Source organism: Vanellus vanellus (genome assembly GCF_965231255.1).
Source record: "Vanellus vanellus genome assembly, chromosome: Z".
NCBI lineage: Eukaryota > Metazoa > Chordata > Aves > Charadriiformes > Charadriidae > Vanellus > Vanellus vanellus.
Window position 1 is genome coordinate 72,198,044 of NC_138908.1, and position 15,398 is coordinate 72,213,441.

At 42.3% G+C, this 15,398-nt stretch overlaps 1 protein-coding gene across 1 annotated transcript in view; it reads right to left on the reverse strand.

Moving 5' to 3' along the window:
* Nucleotides 1-14,216, reverse strand: part of OXCT1 (3-oxoacid CoA-transferase 1) — a 90,897-nt gene extending 76,681 nt beyond the window's left edge. The window contains exons 1-3 of the mRNA XM_082497967.1: nt 13,910-14,216; nt 11,011-11,119; nt 9,523-9,613 (exon numbers count right to left, since the gene is read on the reverse strand). Coding sequence (XP_082354093.1) covers nt 9,523-9,613; nt 11,011-11,119; nt 13,910-13,993 — 284 coding nt within the window. The 5' untranslated portion in view covers nt 13,994-14,216. The remainder of the gene's footprint in view (nt 1-9,522; nt 9,614-11,010; nt 11,120-13,909) is intronic.
* Nucleotides 14,217-15,398: the final 1,182 nt, after the last annotated feature.

The window sequence follows — 15,398 nt, forward strand, 5'->3', positions numbered from 1 at the left end:
GACTTGATGAGATTCATCTGCAGGTTCTGAGGGAATGGTCGGATGAAGTTATTATGCAACTATCCATCATATTTGAGAAGTTATGGCAGTCTGATGAAGTTCCTGTTGACTGGACAAGGGGAAACATAACCCCCCATTTTTAGAGAATGAAAAAAGGAAGACCCAGGGAACTACAGGCCTGCCTGTCTCACCTCTGTGCCCAGCAAGATCATGGATCAGCTGATCTATCCCCACCCAGAATATTGCATCCAGCTCTGGCGCCCTCAAGATACGAAGGACATGGACCTATTGGATCGGGTCCAGAGGAGGGCCACAAAGATGATCAGTGGACTGGAGCACCTCCCCTATGAAGACAGGCTGAGAGAGTTGGGCTTGTTCAGCCAGGAGAAGAGAAGGCTCCAGGAAGACCTTATTGTGGCCTTCCAGTGCCTAAAGGGGGCCTATAGGAGAGCTGGGGAAGGACTTTTTACTAGTGCATATAGCAAAAGGATGAGGGGGAATGGCTTTAAACTGGAAGAGGGCAGGTTCAAATTAAACATTAGGAAGAAGTTTTTCACTCTGAGGGTGGTAAGGCACTGGAACAGGTTGCCCAGAGAGGTTGTTGAGGCCCCATCCCTGGAGGTGTTCAAGGCCAGGCTGGACGTGGTCTTGGGCAACTTGGTCTAGTAGGAGGTGTCCCTGTCTACGGCAGGGGGGTTGGAACTCGATGATCTTCAAGTTCCTTTCCAACCCAAACCATTCTATGATTCATTCTACATCTCTTAAAAAGAAGTCTTCCTCTATACTTGTTTAAAGATTTTCTGGGACCTGCAGTGCATATTCCTGGGAGATCCCCCCCAAGACCAGAAGTCACTGGTTATGAAACATTAACATCAATATTTGAGTTTTGGAGAATTAAAATGATGCCCTACTTGGCCTTTCTCCTCTCATAATTTGGGGATTGGAAGGACAGGAGAGTAACTACCTCACCCCTGAAGACTATGGATTGAGAAAACATGTAGTAAGAATCCTGGGGCAAGGCTCCACCTCAGGCAGAAACTTGCAGTTTCCTGCAACTTGCTGCTGCTGCAGTGTCGTGGTTTAGGCTGGTCTGGCCACTAAAGAAATGACAGATGTTTTTTATTATCCCCTCTACCTTCCCAGAAGGGGAAGGAAGAGAGACTTATGGGTTGAGGAAAAAAAAAAAGCAAAAAAACCACCCCACCCTAAAACAGCTTTAATGTAATATTAACAATAAAAATAAAATATAATAATATTAATAAGAAAACAGAAATATAAATACAAATATATACAAAACCAGTACCGTGCTCCCAGGACAACAGTCATGTCACTGGCAGGCACTGCCAAAGTCCTAGTCTGGACTCAGCAGCAGACGGGAACTGAATTCAGGAACACATGGATCAGGATCAAAGCCAGAAGAACAGACAGAGTCCTCCTTGGACACCAGCCATTGAATAAGAAGTTAACCCCTTTGATCCCTCAGCCTTATATTGAGCATGAGGCATATGGGATGGAATACCTCATTGGTCAGTTTTGGGCCACCCATCCTGTCCGCTCCTCCCCACAGGTGCTACCCCTTTACACTCTTCTGCTTCTGGCCCTTCAACTTGGCACATAAGAAAATTAGCTGACCTTGGTTGTTATAGAAATAAATATATTCAGGAGCCTCCCTGCATACCATTTTTCAGTGTTAACTATGGATATCAGACATTATCACCACCAGAAGCAGACACCGTCTGAAAAACATACCATTAATTTCAGAGAGTACCATTGGTTAGAAGAGGCTTAACCGAGAAGTAAACTTACTGAAAAGGAAAATTGGTTTTGTTCTATCTCAAACCAGCACATGCAAAGAAGCATACTTATGGTTGGTCCTACTCCTGGAGAAAGCTTTATGTAAAGACACTAGTCAGCTTCTGAAGATACATGAGTAGTCTCTCTAGATATTTGGCAGGTCCGAGTGTTGTACAACTATGCCTGAAACTTGATAACAGATGGACCTGGTTCAGAGCTAGAAATTTTCCTGGCAAGAGACTAGGAATGCGAGAGGGAAACAATTTCCTTGATCATTTGACACTTAAAAGACACTTAGTCTGTTTTACTTTGTAACATCAGCTTTTCAGTTCTCAAAAGGAACTGATCCAAGTTACATGCAATGACTTCCCAATCAGTCCACACTTCCTAGAGAAGACCACATACGCTTCCCAACTAAAAGGAATGCATTAATCACTACCTGTTTGGCACTTCTTAGTAACACAGCCTTCAGCTTTCAGGCTTATAGGGGTGCCTGGCTATAGCATGAAACTTTACCAACATGAAAGAAGGTATGTGACTGAAGACACCAGAGTTCTTAATGAGGCACATTCAGAGGTCCACAAAAATAATCACAAGGTATAATCTTAGCAGCACCAGAAAGTGATTCTTTATAGCCTTTGTGCAGGAAATCAGTAGATGCCTACTGATGATGATGTTTGCCAAAAGACACCAAACAAAAGTACAGGCCCACCAAGGGTAAAATAAATGTGGACACTCACTCACGTAACAGTTCTTGATGACTCGTCTTCCCCAGCCGTATAACTGGCTCTTAACAGTAAGATTATGTTCCTCAATAATCTCCCATGCATTACACTGGAAGATTACTAAGGAACCAGGTCAGATTTTATTCTGTTTCTCCTCCTTTTCTGTCCCCAACTTCCAGCAGAGTACATAGAACAAGGGCAAGATAAGGAAGGGGAGTCAACTAACAGGGAGAGGAAAACAGATTCAGCTCATAAATTTGACAGAGGCATAATGTTTATTTGTCCTATTGATTCTTGAGGCACTGTCTGCAGACACCTTTTTTCTTTCCTTTTTCCCAGGACATTTTCCCATCCGTCCTAATGGGAACTGCTTAATGAAAAGCAGAAAAGACAGGCAGAAGCTCTCTGAGGGAAACTGACTGAGAAAAGAGGAGGAAGAAAGTATGGGTGCTGCCCTCTGCTAAGGCAGTCCTGGTCAGGAGAAGGAAGAGGTAGGACAGAAAACAGGGCAGCGGGTCACAGCTCCCAAAAAATACAAAAACTGTCTCACGACCTTTTCAGCCCATGGCAAAGGACGAAAGCAGCAGTGCACTGAACCTCTCTCAGCTCAGCAGCCTGGGACTTCTTCCATTTTGAGGGCAGAAAGAAGAAAGAAAATAAGGGAGCCTGTGGCTGCTGGGAATTACAAAGCCCTGTGTGCAAACTGGCATGACTGAGCCTTAAGCTCCCTCTTGCTCCTTCTCTGCAGTGTTTGCACTGCACTCTTCTCCCTCTCTACTAAAGCTTTCTTAAGGGAACTCCGCCCTCTCTGCTCTGATAACTTCATCTCAGGTCCAGCCTCACAGCAAAACAGCAATATTTTTTCTCCAAAACCAATACTCCACTCCTGTAAGAATGATGGATGCAGGCATATAGGCCAAGTCGATAGAACGGTTGTGAAGGCAGACAATTTCTGAAGAGGACGACTACTGTACGTTGCATGGTTATGCCAGCAGCAAGGTCTCCTCTTTCCACATTCCTTTCTGCTGTGAAATGGCATATTGTCTTTTTATTACGACAAATAAAACAACTTTATTCAGAACTTTTAAAATTTACCATATTTTGCATTCACAGTGAAGTTATGTGTTATAGACTTAATCCCACAAATATTTCAATTTCATCATGAATTCATCCTACTTCAAAAGTCTTCTGGCCAAAAACTAGGTTTAACTTTTATTGTCACTTTTCTAAAACCAAGTTGACACAGTTCCTCAACCATGCTGAGTTCTATACCTATTTTGTCTTCCTCTTTTGTAATCACAACCAGAAAGTCATCTGCACAGCTGATTTCTCAATAGTTCCTTCTAGAGCAAAGTTTAGTACAATTCGCCCTGCCAAAATCCTAAATAACCTCTGCACTAAAATTAGCAAAATGACCTGGTCAGATTTTCAGGGATTTGCAGTTCACACAGTGTCACTAATTTAACAGCTGTAAGAAATCATCTGATTAGATTCTTTACAAAAAATGGAGATAAAAAAAAAAGTAAACTGCTTCAAATAATCAACTTAACACTGAAAATATCTTGTATACCTTGCCTTATTATTTTGGCAAATTGCCATGTGCAGGATTTTACCTAACTCCACTCTTATCTCTCCACCAAGAGAGATAAGAGTCATTGGCAACCTTGTATTTTACTTCTGAAAGTGTATTTAATTTGGGATGTTTAAAGAATTTCTTATGCATGTACAAAAATGACACACACAATGTAAGATACTCCGACCATCACCCTGATCATATCCTTATGTACATACAAGTTTTCTTCCCAGTCCCTTATAGGCTTTTTCAGTTGCATTTTAGCTCTCTGAATCAAGGGATTGTCGAATTCACGCCATTAAAAACACTTGACACCTTATACTATGTGAAAAAACTTCTCAATTCTCTGTGAATTTGGAATGCAACTTTCACTTCACAGTATTTTTTATATATACGTATTTTTAATATATATTTTAATATATATAAAATACACACATATATATTAAAAAAGTATAATAAGGAGGGAATTAAGCCATAGGAGTTAAAACATGCAACAACAAACAGGGAGTCTGTGGCAAAGATGGCAAACATATTTTGTTTTAACAGAAACATAGAATTCAAAGCAATGACTGAGAAATGAGATAACCTTAAATTTTAACGTATATAACATTTATCAATCCTGCCTTAAATCCAAAATATTTAATTGCTAAGAACACAAGAATACCTTCTGTGCCTTTTTGTGCCACGAGCTTACATAAGAGTGGTGCCTTATCTGGAGATCTGAAACTTAGAATAGGCCATTAGGAAAACAAGGGTATTATGTTTAACGGAACTAAATAACACTGCACTCAGGCATCATGACCAACAGTTCAAATGTTTATTTCAAGCAGTTTTGTCCTTACTAATGCACAACTTTGTAAGACAAAAAGAACTTCTTCAAAAAGACCACAGAGACCAAAGGTTCAAAAAGCTGGTAATGCCTTTTAAGCAGACAGTCTGAACCGGTGCTAATCTGACAGCATGCTCTGAATCTCCTTTTAGGTGATCACCCAGGTGATTAGTAATTAAGATATTAACTGTGACTTCTCTATTTTTAATGTAAGTGAAACCCTATTGTTCAACCTTATTGCATTCAAAAAGAACGTGTATTTAAGCTTTAAAAGCAGACAAAGCCCAAAAGGAAGTAGCTTATTTCATACAACAGTCAGACCACCCGTGCAGCTCCTACAAGTCATGGACTTCATTTTTACCAGGGACAAATTCAGCCAACTGAGAGGGCAGAAACAGAATGAAAGTGATGATGTCAGAATATGATTATCCACAAAATTAGTTATCCATTTCATTAAGCAAACTTAAAAATAATTATTTGGTGCTAATTTCTTAAACTTTCATTTTAAATATTTGGCTGTGTTGACAAGAGCATGTTGCAACACAGATCCTGAAACAATAGGTCTGATAGCCTGCATTAGGGAAGTCTTAGCATAAGCTGACCTAAAATATGTAAGTCCACTGTAACTTGAAATCAGTGTGCAACAAAAAACCATGCAGTCACAAGCAGATGAAAAAACAGCCATGTGCAAGATGGTAGTGTATACTAATCACAATCATGTTGGGAATTTACTGAATGAAGGTTTAAAATAAGGACCTACTTTCATACGTGGAGCGAACCAAATTTAAACAATAATGCAGCAAAAACGTAGCTGAGACAATCCTCTAAATATAAAGGGCTTATAATAACATAAAGAAATACTTAAAATATGAACAATGTAGACAAAGCAAGTTACAAGGCAAGATGTGAGAGGTTGTATTTTAGAAACATACCCATGCACCATGGTATCTTTCACTATCTCCTTGGTTCACAAGCTTGTTTCCCCTGCAGCAAATTGTGTAAATACCAGAGATACTGGATATTTTCACTGCTTCTCTTTCAAACACTTTGCCTTGTTTGGCTTGGCAAAATCCACCAGCTAGCACACAGCTTATGCGCTAGTATAATGCACAGCAACAGACAATAAGTTTAGCAGTATGATGTTACTAGCTAGGGTGTCTAAGAACACCCCATACGCTACTGTACAACCTGTCCTTGGCAAGCCTTTCAAAGGCCAAAACAAGGACTTTACCTGCCAGCAATTACGTGACTTGAACAAGGATTTGCAGGAGCAATCCCCTGCCTATTACACTGCAGCACAGAACAGTAGGGTGTGAACTTGCAAACAACCTACTCCTTTAAGGTTGTTTCCAGGCACTGCCAAGCATTTCTAGGCTTTGCTGAACCTTCTTTCCAGCTAAAAGACAGTTGGTAAGAGTGCTTCAGGACTTCCTAATTACTGCTTTTCCCCTAATGAAAGTGAAGTGCTGTCTCCATTGATGCTATTTTAGTTATAAACAGATAGCTCAGTAACGTATTTTGTGGTTCATGCACATTGAAAGACTTGAGACTTAACCCATGTAGCTGCACTGTTCTCCAGAACAGGTTGTTTGTCTACATACTCGGCTCCTTCCCTGCTCCAACTACAAGTTGCCTCCTAACCCCACTGCAGGATAAGCAAACCTAACCACAACCAATTACCCCCTGTTTGCTGGCAAAGCTGGAGAAGAGAAAGCAGCTGCAGTCCAGAAGATGAAACACAGAACAGCATCGTCAACTGCAGCACAGCAGCACCAAAGCAAAACGCAATGAATCCGGAGGGATCTTGGAGAGTGGGAAATTACTGATCCCACAAAATACCTGACACCTCAAGACTACATGAACAATTCATCCTTTGAATACTACTGCTGCAGGGTATATGATCGCTGTGAGTTTTTTTACTTGAGTTTTCAAATCTATTTATTAGTACTGCAACATTTTATAATATCACTATACTTTTTGACAAGAAGATGCTTAAATGGTATCAATTGCTGTGATGAGGATTCTGACTTTATTAATAACAACATCTGTGCTTTAGACTAGTTCCCAAACCCTAACAAGCTATAAACAGGCTAAGTTCCATATAATAGTAATAAAATAAATAGAAACAATAGATGAGACTATTTTATTATTAATTTAATTTCAAAATAAATGATACTGTTCAACATGAGAGCAAAACTATGATTTTTACAAACTAGACTTTATGAGAAGCCTCCATGCCCTTGGGAACTTTCAGATCATTACACTGTTCTGTGAGAACAGAATCTTGCCAGATTATCAAGAATGTTCATGGTAAACTAGTTTCAAGAAAAAAGCAATTAAATTTTGCTTTCACACCAGCAACCAAATGTTTTACAGTAATCACTCCAGTCTCAAAGTTGAAAGAATTTTCAGGAAAGTTAACATTATTTTATGCAAAATTAATTCTCACCTATAACACCACCAATTACATGCAAAATACAACACAAAATGTCATCTTCTCCATTCTAGTCCCCAAAGTTTCTCTTTTCACTTTTTCTCACCTCCCCCCCAAGTACATCTGTGCAATCTCTCTGTCTACATACATGTGCGTCATTCAGAAATAAGAAAGAGTATGAGCAAAGTGAATGATCTCTGCTCTAAGTGATAGATCTTTCCACTCAAGACTATTTGTCTCTTTCTCTCTTTTTATGATACCGCTGAAATTGTTTCCCACAAGAGTCTAAGGAGCTTGAGCTTGACTGTGTATGTGCCAAATACCAATACAAATCATAACTGTTATCCAATGAATGTGCAATGCCAAGCATGAGGCACTGAAAAAAAATCAAGATGAACATACTGTGAACTTCAGCCTCAGAAGCCTGGGCTATAGAGATAGACAGACAGACAGAATCTGTGTTTTTTGAATGGTATTCTGGTTTTAACTTACGTTAAACACAGCTGGGTTAAAAACAGACTGGAATACAAGTCTATGGACAAAGTATATGGGAGATGTAACGATGCAGCTGAAAATAACACAAAGCATTATTCGATAAATCCCACCTAATTCACTTCTTTGGCATGGCTGGAAGAATTGAAGGAGCAAAGTTTGACATCTATTTTCATTTTGAATGAAGAACAAAGTTCTTTATACCCAAACAATCTTTCTGGCTCCACAAACGTGTCTCTCTTTTACTCTAACGTAGGTACAGAACAGTTCCCCAGCGATTTTTTTTTCCCCCCCTACAGCTCTTGTTCTGCAATTGGATAAAGGCTGAGTTTCTACAGAACAGGTGGGAGACGTCCAATCCAAGGAAAGGACTCATAATTGCAAGCATTAATGAAGTTCCATGCAAACAATACAAAATTATTATTATTTCACCACAAATACAGCATTCAAAAGTAAAAAGTTCGCAGAAAATGTAGTAACAGAGATATTACCATTTGCTGAAAGTAAGGAACATTATAAAAAATTAAAAAAAAAAAAACCAGCAATCAAAGCAAACCAAACAAAAAACAAACTGAGAGAATGCTCACAAATTATCTTCCTTACCAACTGGGGTGTGTAACCCCAGTACATCTAGCTGTGAGAAGACTCTTATTTCAGAAGACAATAGAATTTAGGATGAGCTCCATCATCAAAGAAAATTTGCTAAAGAAAGTCCAATGCCACTAGGAGATACCAGTCTTCCAACATTCTTTAAATCTACAATGAACTAAATTACAATGAAATTATTAAGTTTCTGAAGGCGACCTTTAATAACATAAGTCAACGAACCAAGGTTAGGGCCACCTGCAGATGCTACTCATCCAACAACACTGCAAGGAACAGAATATCAGTTTTATTGACCAGGCTGATTTCAAATACAAGTCATTATATTCCAAATATCCATATTTTTATTCAATTTCATTTCTGTTTTATCAATGCAATTCAACAGATGTGGCTGTAGTTAGTTCTCTATGTGAATCTATATGATTGTCAGGTATGTGGAGTCTACTATAATGAAGAGCTTGTGTAAAAATTAGCCCTAATAAGAAGCTGAGACATTATATGTAAAAGAATTATTCTGTCAATCGCACATGAATTTCTTAATGGGCAATCATTTAAAAAAAAAACAAATCAAAAATTCCAAGACCCATTAAAGAGGCACTCCATTCTTTCATCATAAATATTCTCCACTGCTGTTGTGTTGTTTGGCCTTTTTTTTTTTTTTAAGTGACAGAATTACAATAAGAAGGTCAGAAAGCACCAAACTGTAGTTAAAAAAAAAAAAAAAAATCCCTATTTAGGACTTCATACACACACACACACAAAAAAAATCACTGATATTACATTTAAAGCATCTAAGTCAGAATTTTCAGTTACTGTCAACCAGTTAAACATATATCAATATAGATAATTGCAACTGTCTACAACAGTGATGATTGCTCCCTGACAAAGCTGAGTACACATACAGTACTGTACCTTCTGGGCTTATTCCAGAAATAACACTTTGAAACAAAGCTGTGTGGTAAACATGAAAATTCTTACGATGAAAAATAAGACTTTTTCATACTATCAGCCCTTTAACATCAACGGAATATTTAGTCTGTACTTATTAAACCACAGACATATGAATACCTACCCTGCATTATTACTGACTGCTGTTATTCCCTTTACTCCAGTCTTCAGTAAACCTCCAATGAGGTTTTCAGGAATCCCACACAATCCAAAACCTACGTAAAATAAAAGAAAATTGAGAATGTAACAAGTGTTTGAAAGAACACAGATTAATAACAAATCTGAGAATGTGCACCGTTTAATTAAAAATCTTTTCTTAGTAGAAAAAGCTTCTTAGTCAACTAAATAAACCAATAGTTCTGGAAAGAGTTGCACCCTAGTACTGGAATCCCCCAGTGACTAGATGCTTCCCAGTTTGGATGAAAGCCATTCAACCATCAGAGGTCTGCTCACACACAAATGGCCTTTGCAAAAGGGCTCCAGGACCTTGGCTCTCCTGATATGTCCTAATCACTGTAATCATTATTCCTCCTTCTCTTTCTACCCAAGTAACCTTCAGTTCTCTGCTGCACATAACAATGTCAAACAGGAGGAGTGAGGAGTTCTCCCATGCAGCTTAACCCATAATTAGGTGATAAAAATCTGGGAATCTTAATGCTCTCTGGAAGATGGGTAACTGGATGCACACTAACCCAGATCTCCACCCAGGCTGAGGTGCCTCACAGTCCTGCCTATTATGCAAGAACCCAGCATGCCTCAAATGAAATACCATGCCACATTTGAGGTGCATAAGTCTCAGGCCAGGCTCTAACACTACAACTACTACCATTTCCTTCCCAACCACTTAGCCTCATACCTTCCTTTGTTCCACCACCAACAAAAAACTACAGTAATTCTTCCTAGAAGACACTTTACCTCATTACACATCCCCAGTGAAGTTTCCCATATTTTACAACATTACATTCATTACTTCTTCAATATTACAAATCCTTTATAAGCTACTAAATTGAGAGATGGCTTTTCTTTCAGTATATTGAACAGCTTGAAATTGTGGAAATCATCTAGAAGATTCAAAAGTTCAAGTCAGTATGACACAACTTCTTGACTCTTTTGGAAATGCTATACATAACCATTTAGTGAAACGTACATAAGGATTATCTTCAATTCCTACAGCCAAAACAAGTTAGGTGATTTGTTCAAGGTCGGAGAGACCCAGTGACGAGGCAGATACAGAACATGGAGAACGCTACCATAAAAATAATCAAACCAAATTTTATTTTTTCACCATCTGAAATAATAATGCTAACTTGGAAAAGCCTGAGTTGATTTTCTGCATTTAAACTGGCACAAGAAAAGTCTAACAATTCACTGATGGGGAAAAAAAACTAAAGATTTTTCTGAGGATTTTTCCCTCCCCTAAAAAACAAACTGGGATTTTCTCACTGAAAGAGTCTGCTCCTCATTAGCAGAGCAGGAAATCACTTGTTTAAAATACCCATACATGTATATGGATTCTCAAATTAGGAAATATTAAAAGAAACATGGTAAAATGGTAAAAAGTATCTCATTAATAAAACATGTGATTGCATCCATAAAGAATCTAAATATTTACCACCAACAAGTATAGTTGCCCCATTGGGTATATCTTTTACAGCTTCAACAGGGTCAGTATAAAATTTGGTGTTGCGATGACAGCTGGTAGAAAAATAGCATCCGCAAATCTGGAACAACATTAAAAGAAATGCATGAATGAATAAAAAGCATTACATAGTAGCTTTATAATGATGACCATCCCTCTTGCTAGATTAAGGGGGAAAATATACAAAATAAGATATTGCTACTGTAAACACTGAACACTGCTGGGGAGCGAAGGGTTCAGGTCTCCAAAACAAAGGACTCTGTTGTCTCTCTATCCCCCACACCACCCATATTTCACGACACTCATATGTATTGTGAAGGCTTTCAGCTTAATATAAGCTGCATCAATTTGACAATATCCAAACAGATTTTACATTTCTGAATTCCATCCTAAACTTCTGACATTTGTGACTTACTGTGAACAGATTCACAAATGCAAATAGGGCAACCCAAAGAGTTCTCTCACCTATATATTGCTACGTGTAGCTTCAAAGATATCCAGACACTAAATATAACCAGAAATTACTGAAGCAGAGAGCCAACACCACCACAAAATTTGAATGGAGGCCAATGGACAATACAAGGTACAGCAAGGTGCTGGCAGTATAGTAAGAAGTTCAATGGACTGAACCTTCCCCCAGCTTCCCAACACAGTCTTAGAGCTCTTTGTGTTGTTGAAAACAGCCCAGATTCAGGGAGACTCCAACAAACTGATGAAAAAGGGAGGTCAAGAGGGAAGTCAATACAAATCCCACCCCCAAAACTAGTGCAAGGCCATTACACAGCACGATCATAACTCTTCTACTATATTCTCAGGTCACAGTTACCTTTTCTTTTTTATTCTTCTTTAAGTATTTCCCACTAAAACTGCCATGCATTAATACTCATCTAGTACTGCCAGGGCACCAGGAGCAACTGACATTTAAGTCATTACATTGACACAGTCTCCATAAATTGAGAGTATTTGTAAGTTAAAATACTACCTACTAGTGTTTCTGCTCCTAATTTGACAGCAGAAGTCAGAAATTTTAAACTGGGAAAGGAGAAGAATGAGTAAATAAATAATGAAGAAGCTAATCTACACACGTTTTAAAGATAATAACCTAATTCTTCCCTAAAGAGTTGCCTTAAGATCCAGTTTCAACCACGGCAATAATTTTTGGCTCAGTTTCAAGATTAGACAAACTGCCTTCTTTATAAAATTAAGGCTGCAAGAGTTTATACTGAATGTTAAGAAAACTCTTCTGAATGGAAGCTTATCTCCTTCCCAATGGAAACACTGATGTCCATCTGTTTTGATAAGCTAAAAAAAATAAAAATATCAGTACATGGATCATAAGGAACAGTGCCAGGTGAGAAAAAGACCCTTCCCCGTGCTCAATTTTACCATGACTATCTCTTTCAGAAACATTTTTCATAATGATGGTAAGACTGCAAAGGCCATCTCTTCTGGTCACATTCAGTAGGCAAGTGACAAAACGAGTAGTAAGTGCCGGCAGCCTTGGGAGCCCTGGTACAACAGGGCTGCAAGCAGGCATGAGGGCCACAGCTGGAGGGAAGCCAGGCAACTGCCATGTCCCTGTACCCACACATAGGAAAATATTTCAAAGACACCACATGATACCAGTTCTTTAATCTTCCCAACTGCCTGTAACAGTGGGGAACAACAGAGCAGCATGTGTTACCTACGCGTGCATTCCCAGTTTGGATGTCTCTAATGAGGGTAATCTGCCCTTCTATACTAAATATGTTCTTTTCAGTCCCTTTACCACCCACTCTCCTGTTTGAGAGCAATGGGCTTTCAGGAAACGGAGGTGCCAGGGATCACCCACGCCTCCCTGCACACCGGGGCAGCAAGCTAAGACATCAGGAGCTGGCTGCAATTCTGGCAGCCCAGTTTTAAGAGAGAAGCAAGATGGGGACAGGTGAGCTCCTAGAACGATCAACAAAACTGAAGTAAATTTTATAGAAGAGCAAAAAATAACTTAGCAAAACAAAGACTGAAAAAGCTACAATTATTTCTCCATAAAGATATCAGGAAGATTAAACAGGGGCATGAGAAGGAGAGTAGGCGAGCCGTTTCAACCAAAATAAGAAAAGCCACAGAAACCATTCTGGCTGAAGAGACAAAAAAAAATTAACGTGGCTACGGCTACACGAGGGGCTGGGAACCATTAGATGGGTGAGGTTCGGCAGCAGCTCCCCCCAGGCACAGCACAGCGAACGCGGCCGAACTCCGCCGGCGGGCGAAGGGCGGCGCGCGGCGGGGCTGCCCGGGCCCGCCCCGCCCGCACCTGCGGCCCACCTCTAGCAAAGCGCGAGCTGGTGACGGCGAGGTTGAAATATACAGGAACATACTGTAATTGTGCGGCGATTTCAAATGCAGAGGAAATAAAATTAGTTAATAAATTAATTAACCCCCAAAGCCAAACCTCCCCAAGGTCACCGCATCCTAACCCGCCGCCGGGGGCCGGGCCTGCCCCGCCGCCAGCTTTCGGTGGCCCTCTTTGGGGCCAAAACCTTCGCGTTCATAGGAAAAAAATAACCAACCAACCAACCAAAAAAAAGCCCACAAAAGACAAAGCCCCCGTCACGTTTCCCCGCGGGGGCGGCCAACACCACCCTGAGGGGCAGCAGGACGGCCGCCCACCCTCCGCAGCTCCCGCCGCCCGGCCCGGCCCGGCCCGCGGGAAACGTCAACCCCCGGCGGAGGCATCTCGGATAGCGGTCGGTACCCCGCCAAGGTCACTGCCGCCCGGGGCGGGCGCGGCGACGGCCCGGCGGGCAGAGGGAACGCGGAGGGGCCGGCGGCTGAGGGGGTCTCGTTATGTGTCGTCCCGTTCCCGCCTCAGGCGCCGCCGCCTCGCCCTTACCTCAGCCCCGGCGCCCCGCGGCCGGGCGGCGGGAAGGAGGATGCGGCGGCTGAGCGGCGGCAGGAGGAATTTGTACGCCGCCATCTTCGCGCTGCGCGGTTCTCCGGGAGGGGAACGGAGCGGAGGAGGGGGGCGGCGGCGGGTTGGGCCGAGGCGGAGAAGGAGGCGGCGGCGGTTGCTGTCCAACGGCCGGCGAGGGTGAGCGGGAACGGGCAGGACGGCGGATGCCGAGGGCGGATGGGAGGGTGGGGGGCTCGGCCCTGACGCCCACTGACGTCGGCTGCGCCTGAGGCGGGGCCGACGGAAGGATGAGGGGCCGCCGACTGAGGGGAGCCGGCAGCCGCCGGGACCCCGGCGGCTGCCGGCTCCCCTCAGTCGGCGGCCCCGGAGAGCTGTCCAGCATGAAGGGGGGGTGGGGAGAGGGAGAACCCCCCCTACCCCCGGTACCCCTGACCCATCAGTGTCCCCGCTTTCCACAGACGGACAGCTGGGCCTGGCGGCGGCAGATATCTTCCCCGTGAAGTTATGAGGTGGCTTAAATTTCTGCCCCCGCGGCTTGGCGGCGGCGGGGCTCACATCACGAGGGTGAAGCGACGGGGCGGACAGAGGGTTCGGTTTCCAGCGCATAGGCCCGCGGGGTGAGCCAGGCCGCGGCAGGCACACGGTCTCCGCAGGCCACTGGGATGCTATGTTTGGGTGGGAAAATGTTACTAGAATAGACGTATACTTGTCCAAGCAGCCGCGTGATGCGAGCCGGTGGCATTTCTGCCGCTGCTAGGAGGAAAAATTCAAAGCATGCCCCTGCCATTATTTACGCCTTCTAAAAATACCCCAAATGATGAGTGCGTGCCCTAACGATGCCCAATGGAACGGGGTTCACGGGGAAAAAAAAAAGTGTGAGAAGCTGTTAAGAGACAGGAAAAGAGAAATTCCCCTCACGCACATGACAGGAGATGACACTTGTGGCAGGTCACGCTGCTCTTCGTCGTCTTTCCACGCTGTCTCCAACGCAGCAGCCGGCCTCACACTGTACTTAGCCATCGTGGTATGAACACGCAGCAGGGTAATTTACAGCGAGGAAGCCGAGGTTTTAAGAGTGCGCTGCAAGGCTCCAAAGTGCTTGTGCACTCCCAGCCCGTTTTATTCAGAGCGCTGGTCCAACCTTGCGAGTGCTGGTCCCGCGGCCCCTGCTGTGCCATGCCACTCTGACGGATTTTAAAAGGCGGTGGTACCTGTTGTTCACATAACAGACAAACCCTGCAGATGCCAATGGAGCGTGGTGGCACCTCCACTTTCAGGAAGGTTTTGGTTTGTTTGGTTTTTTTTTCCTAGGTACCCACTGTATTTAGCTAGTCAGTTAAGTCTGGGGCAGTTCCAGGTGTAAAAAGCTACAAATTACAGGGGGTTAGTGAACCAAAAACCAAAGTAACAGCACAGCTTGTATTCTTCCAGGGATAAGCATCAGCAGAAAAGTTTTACAGGACTGGAT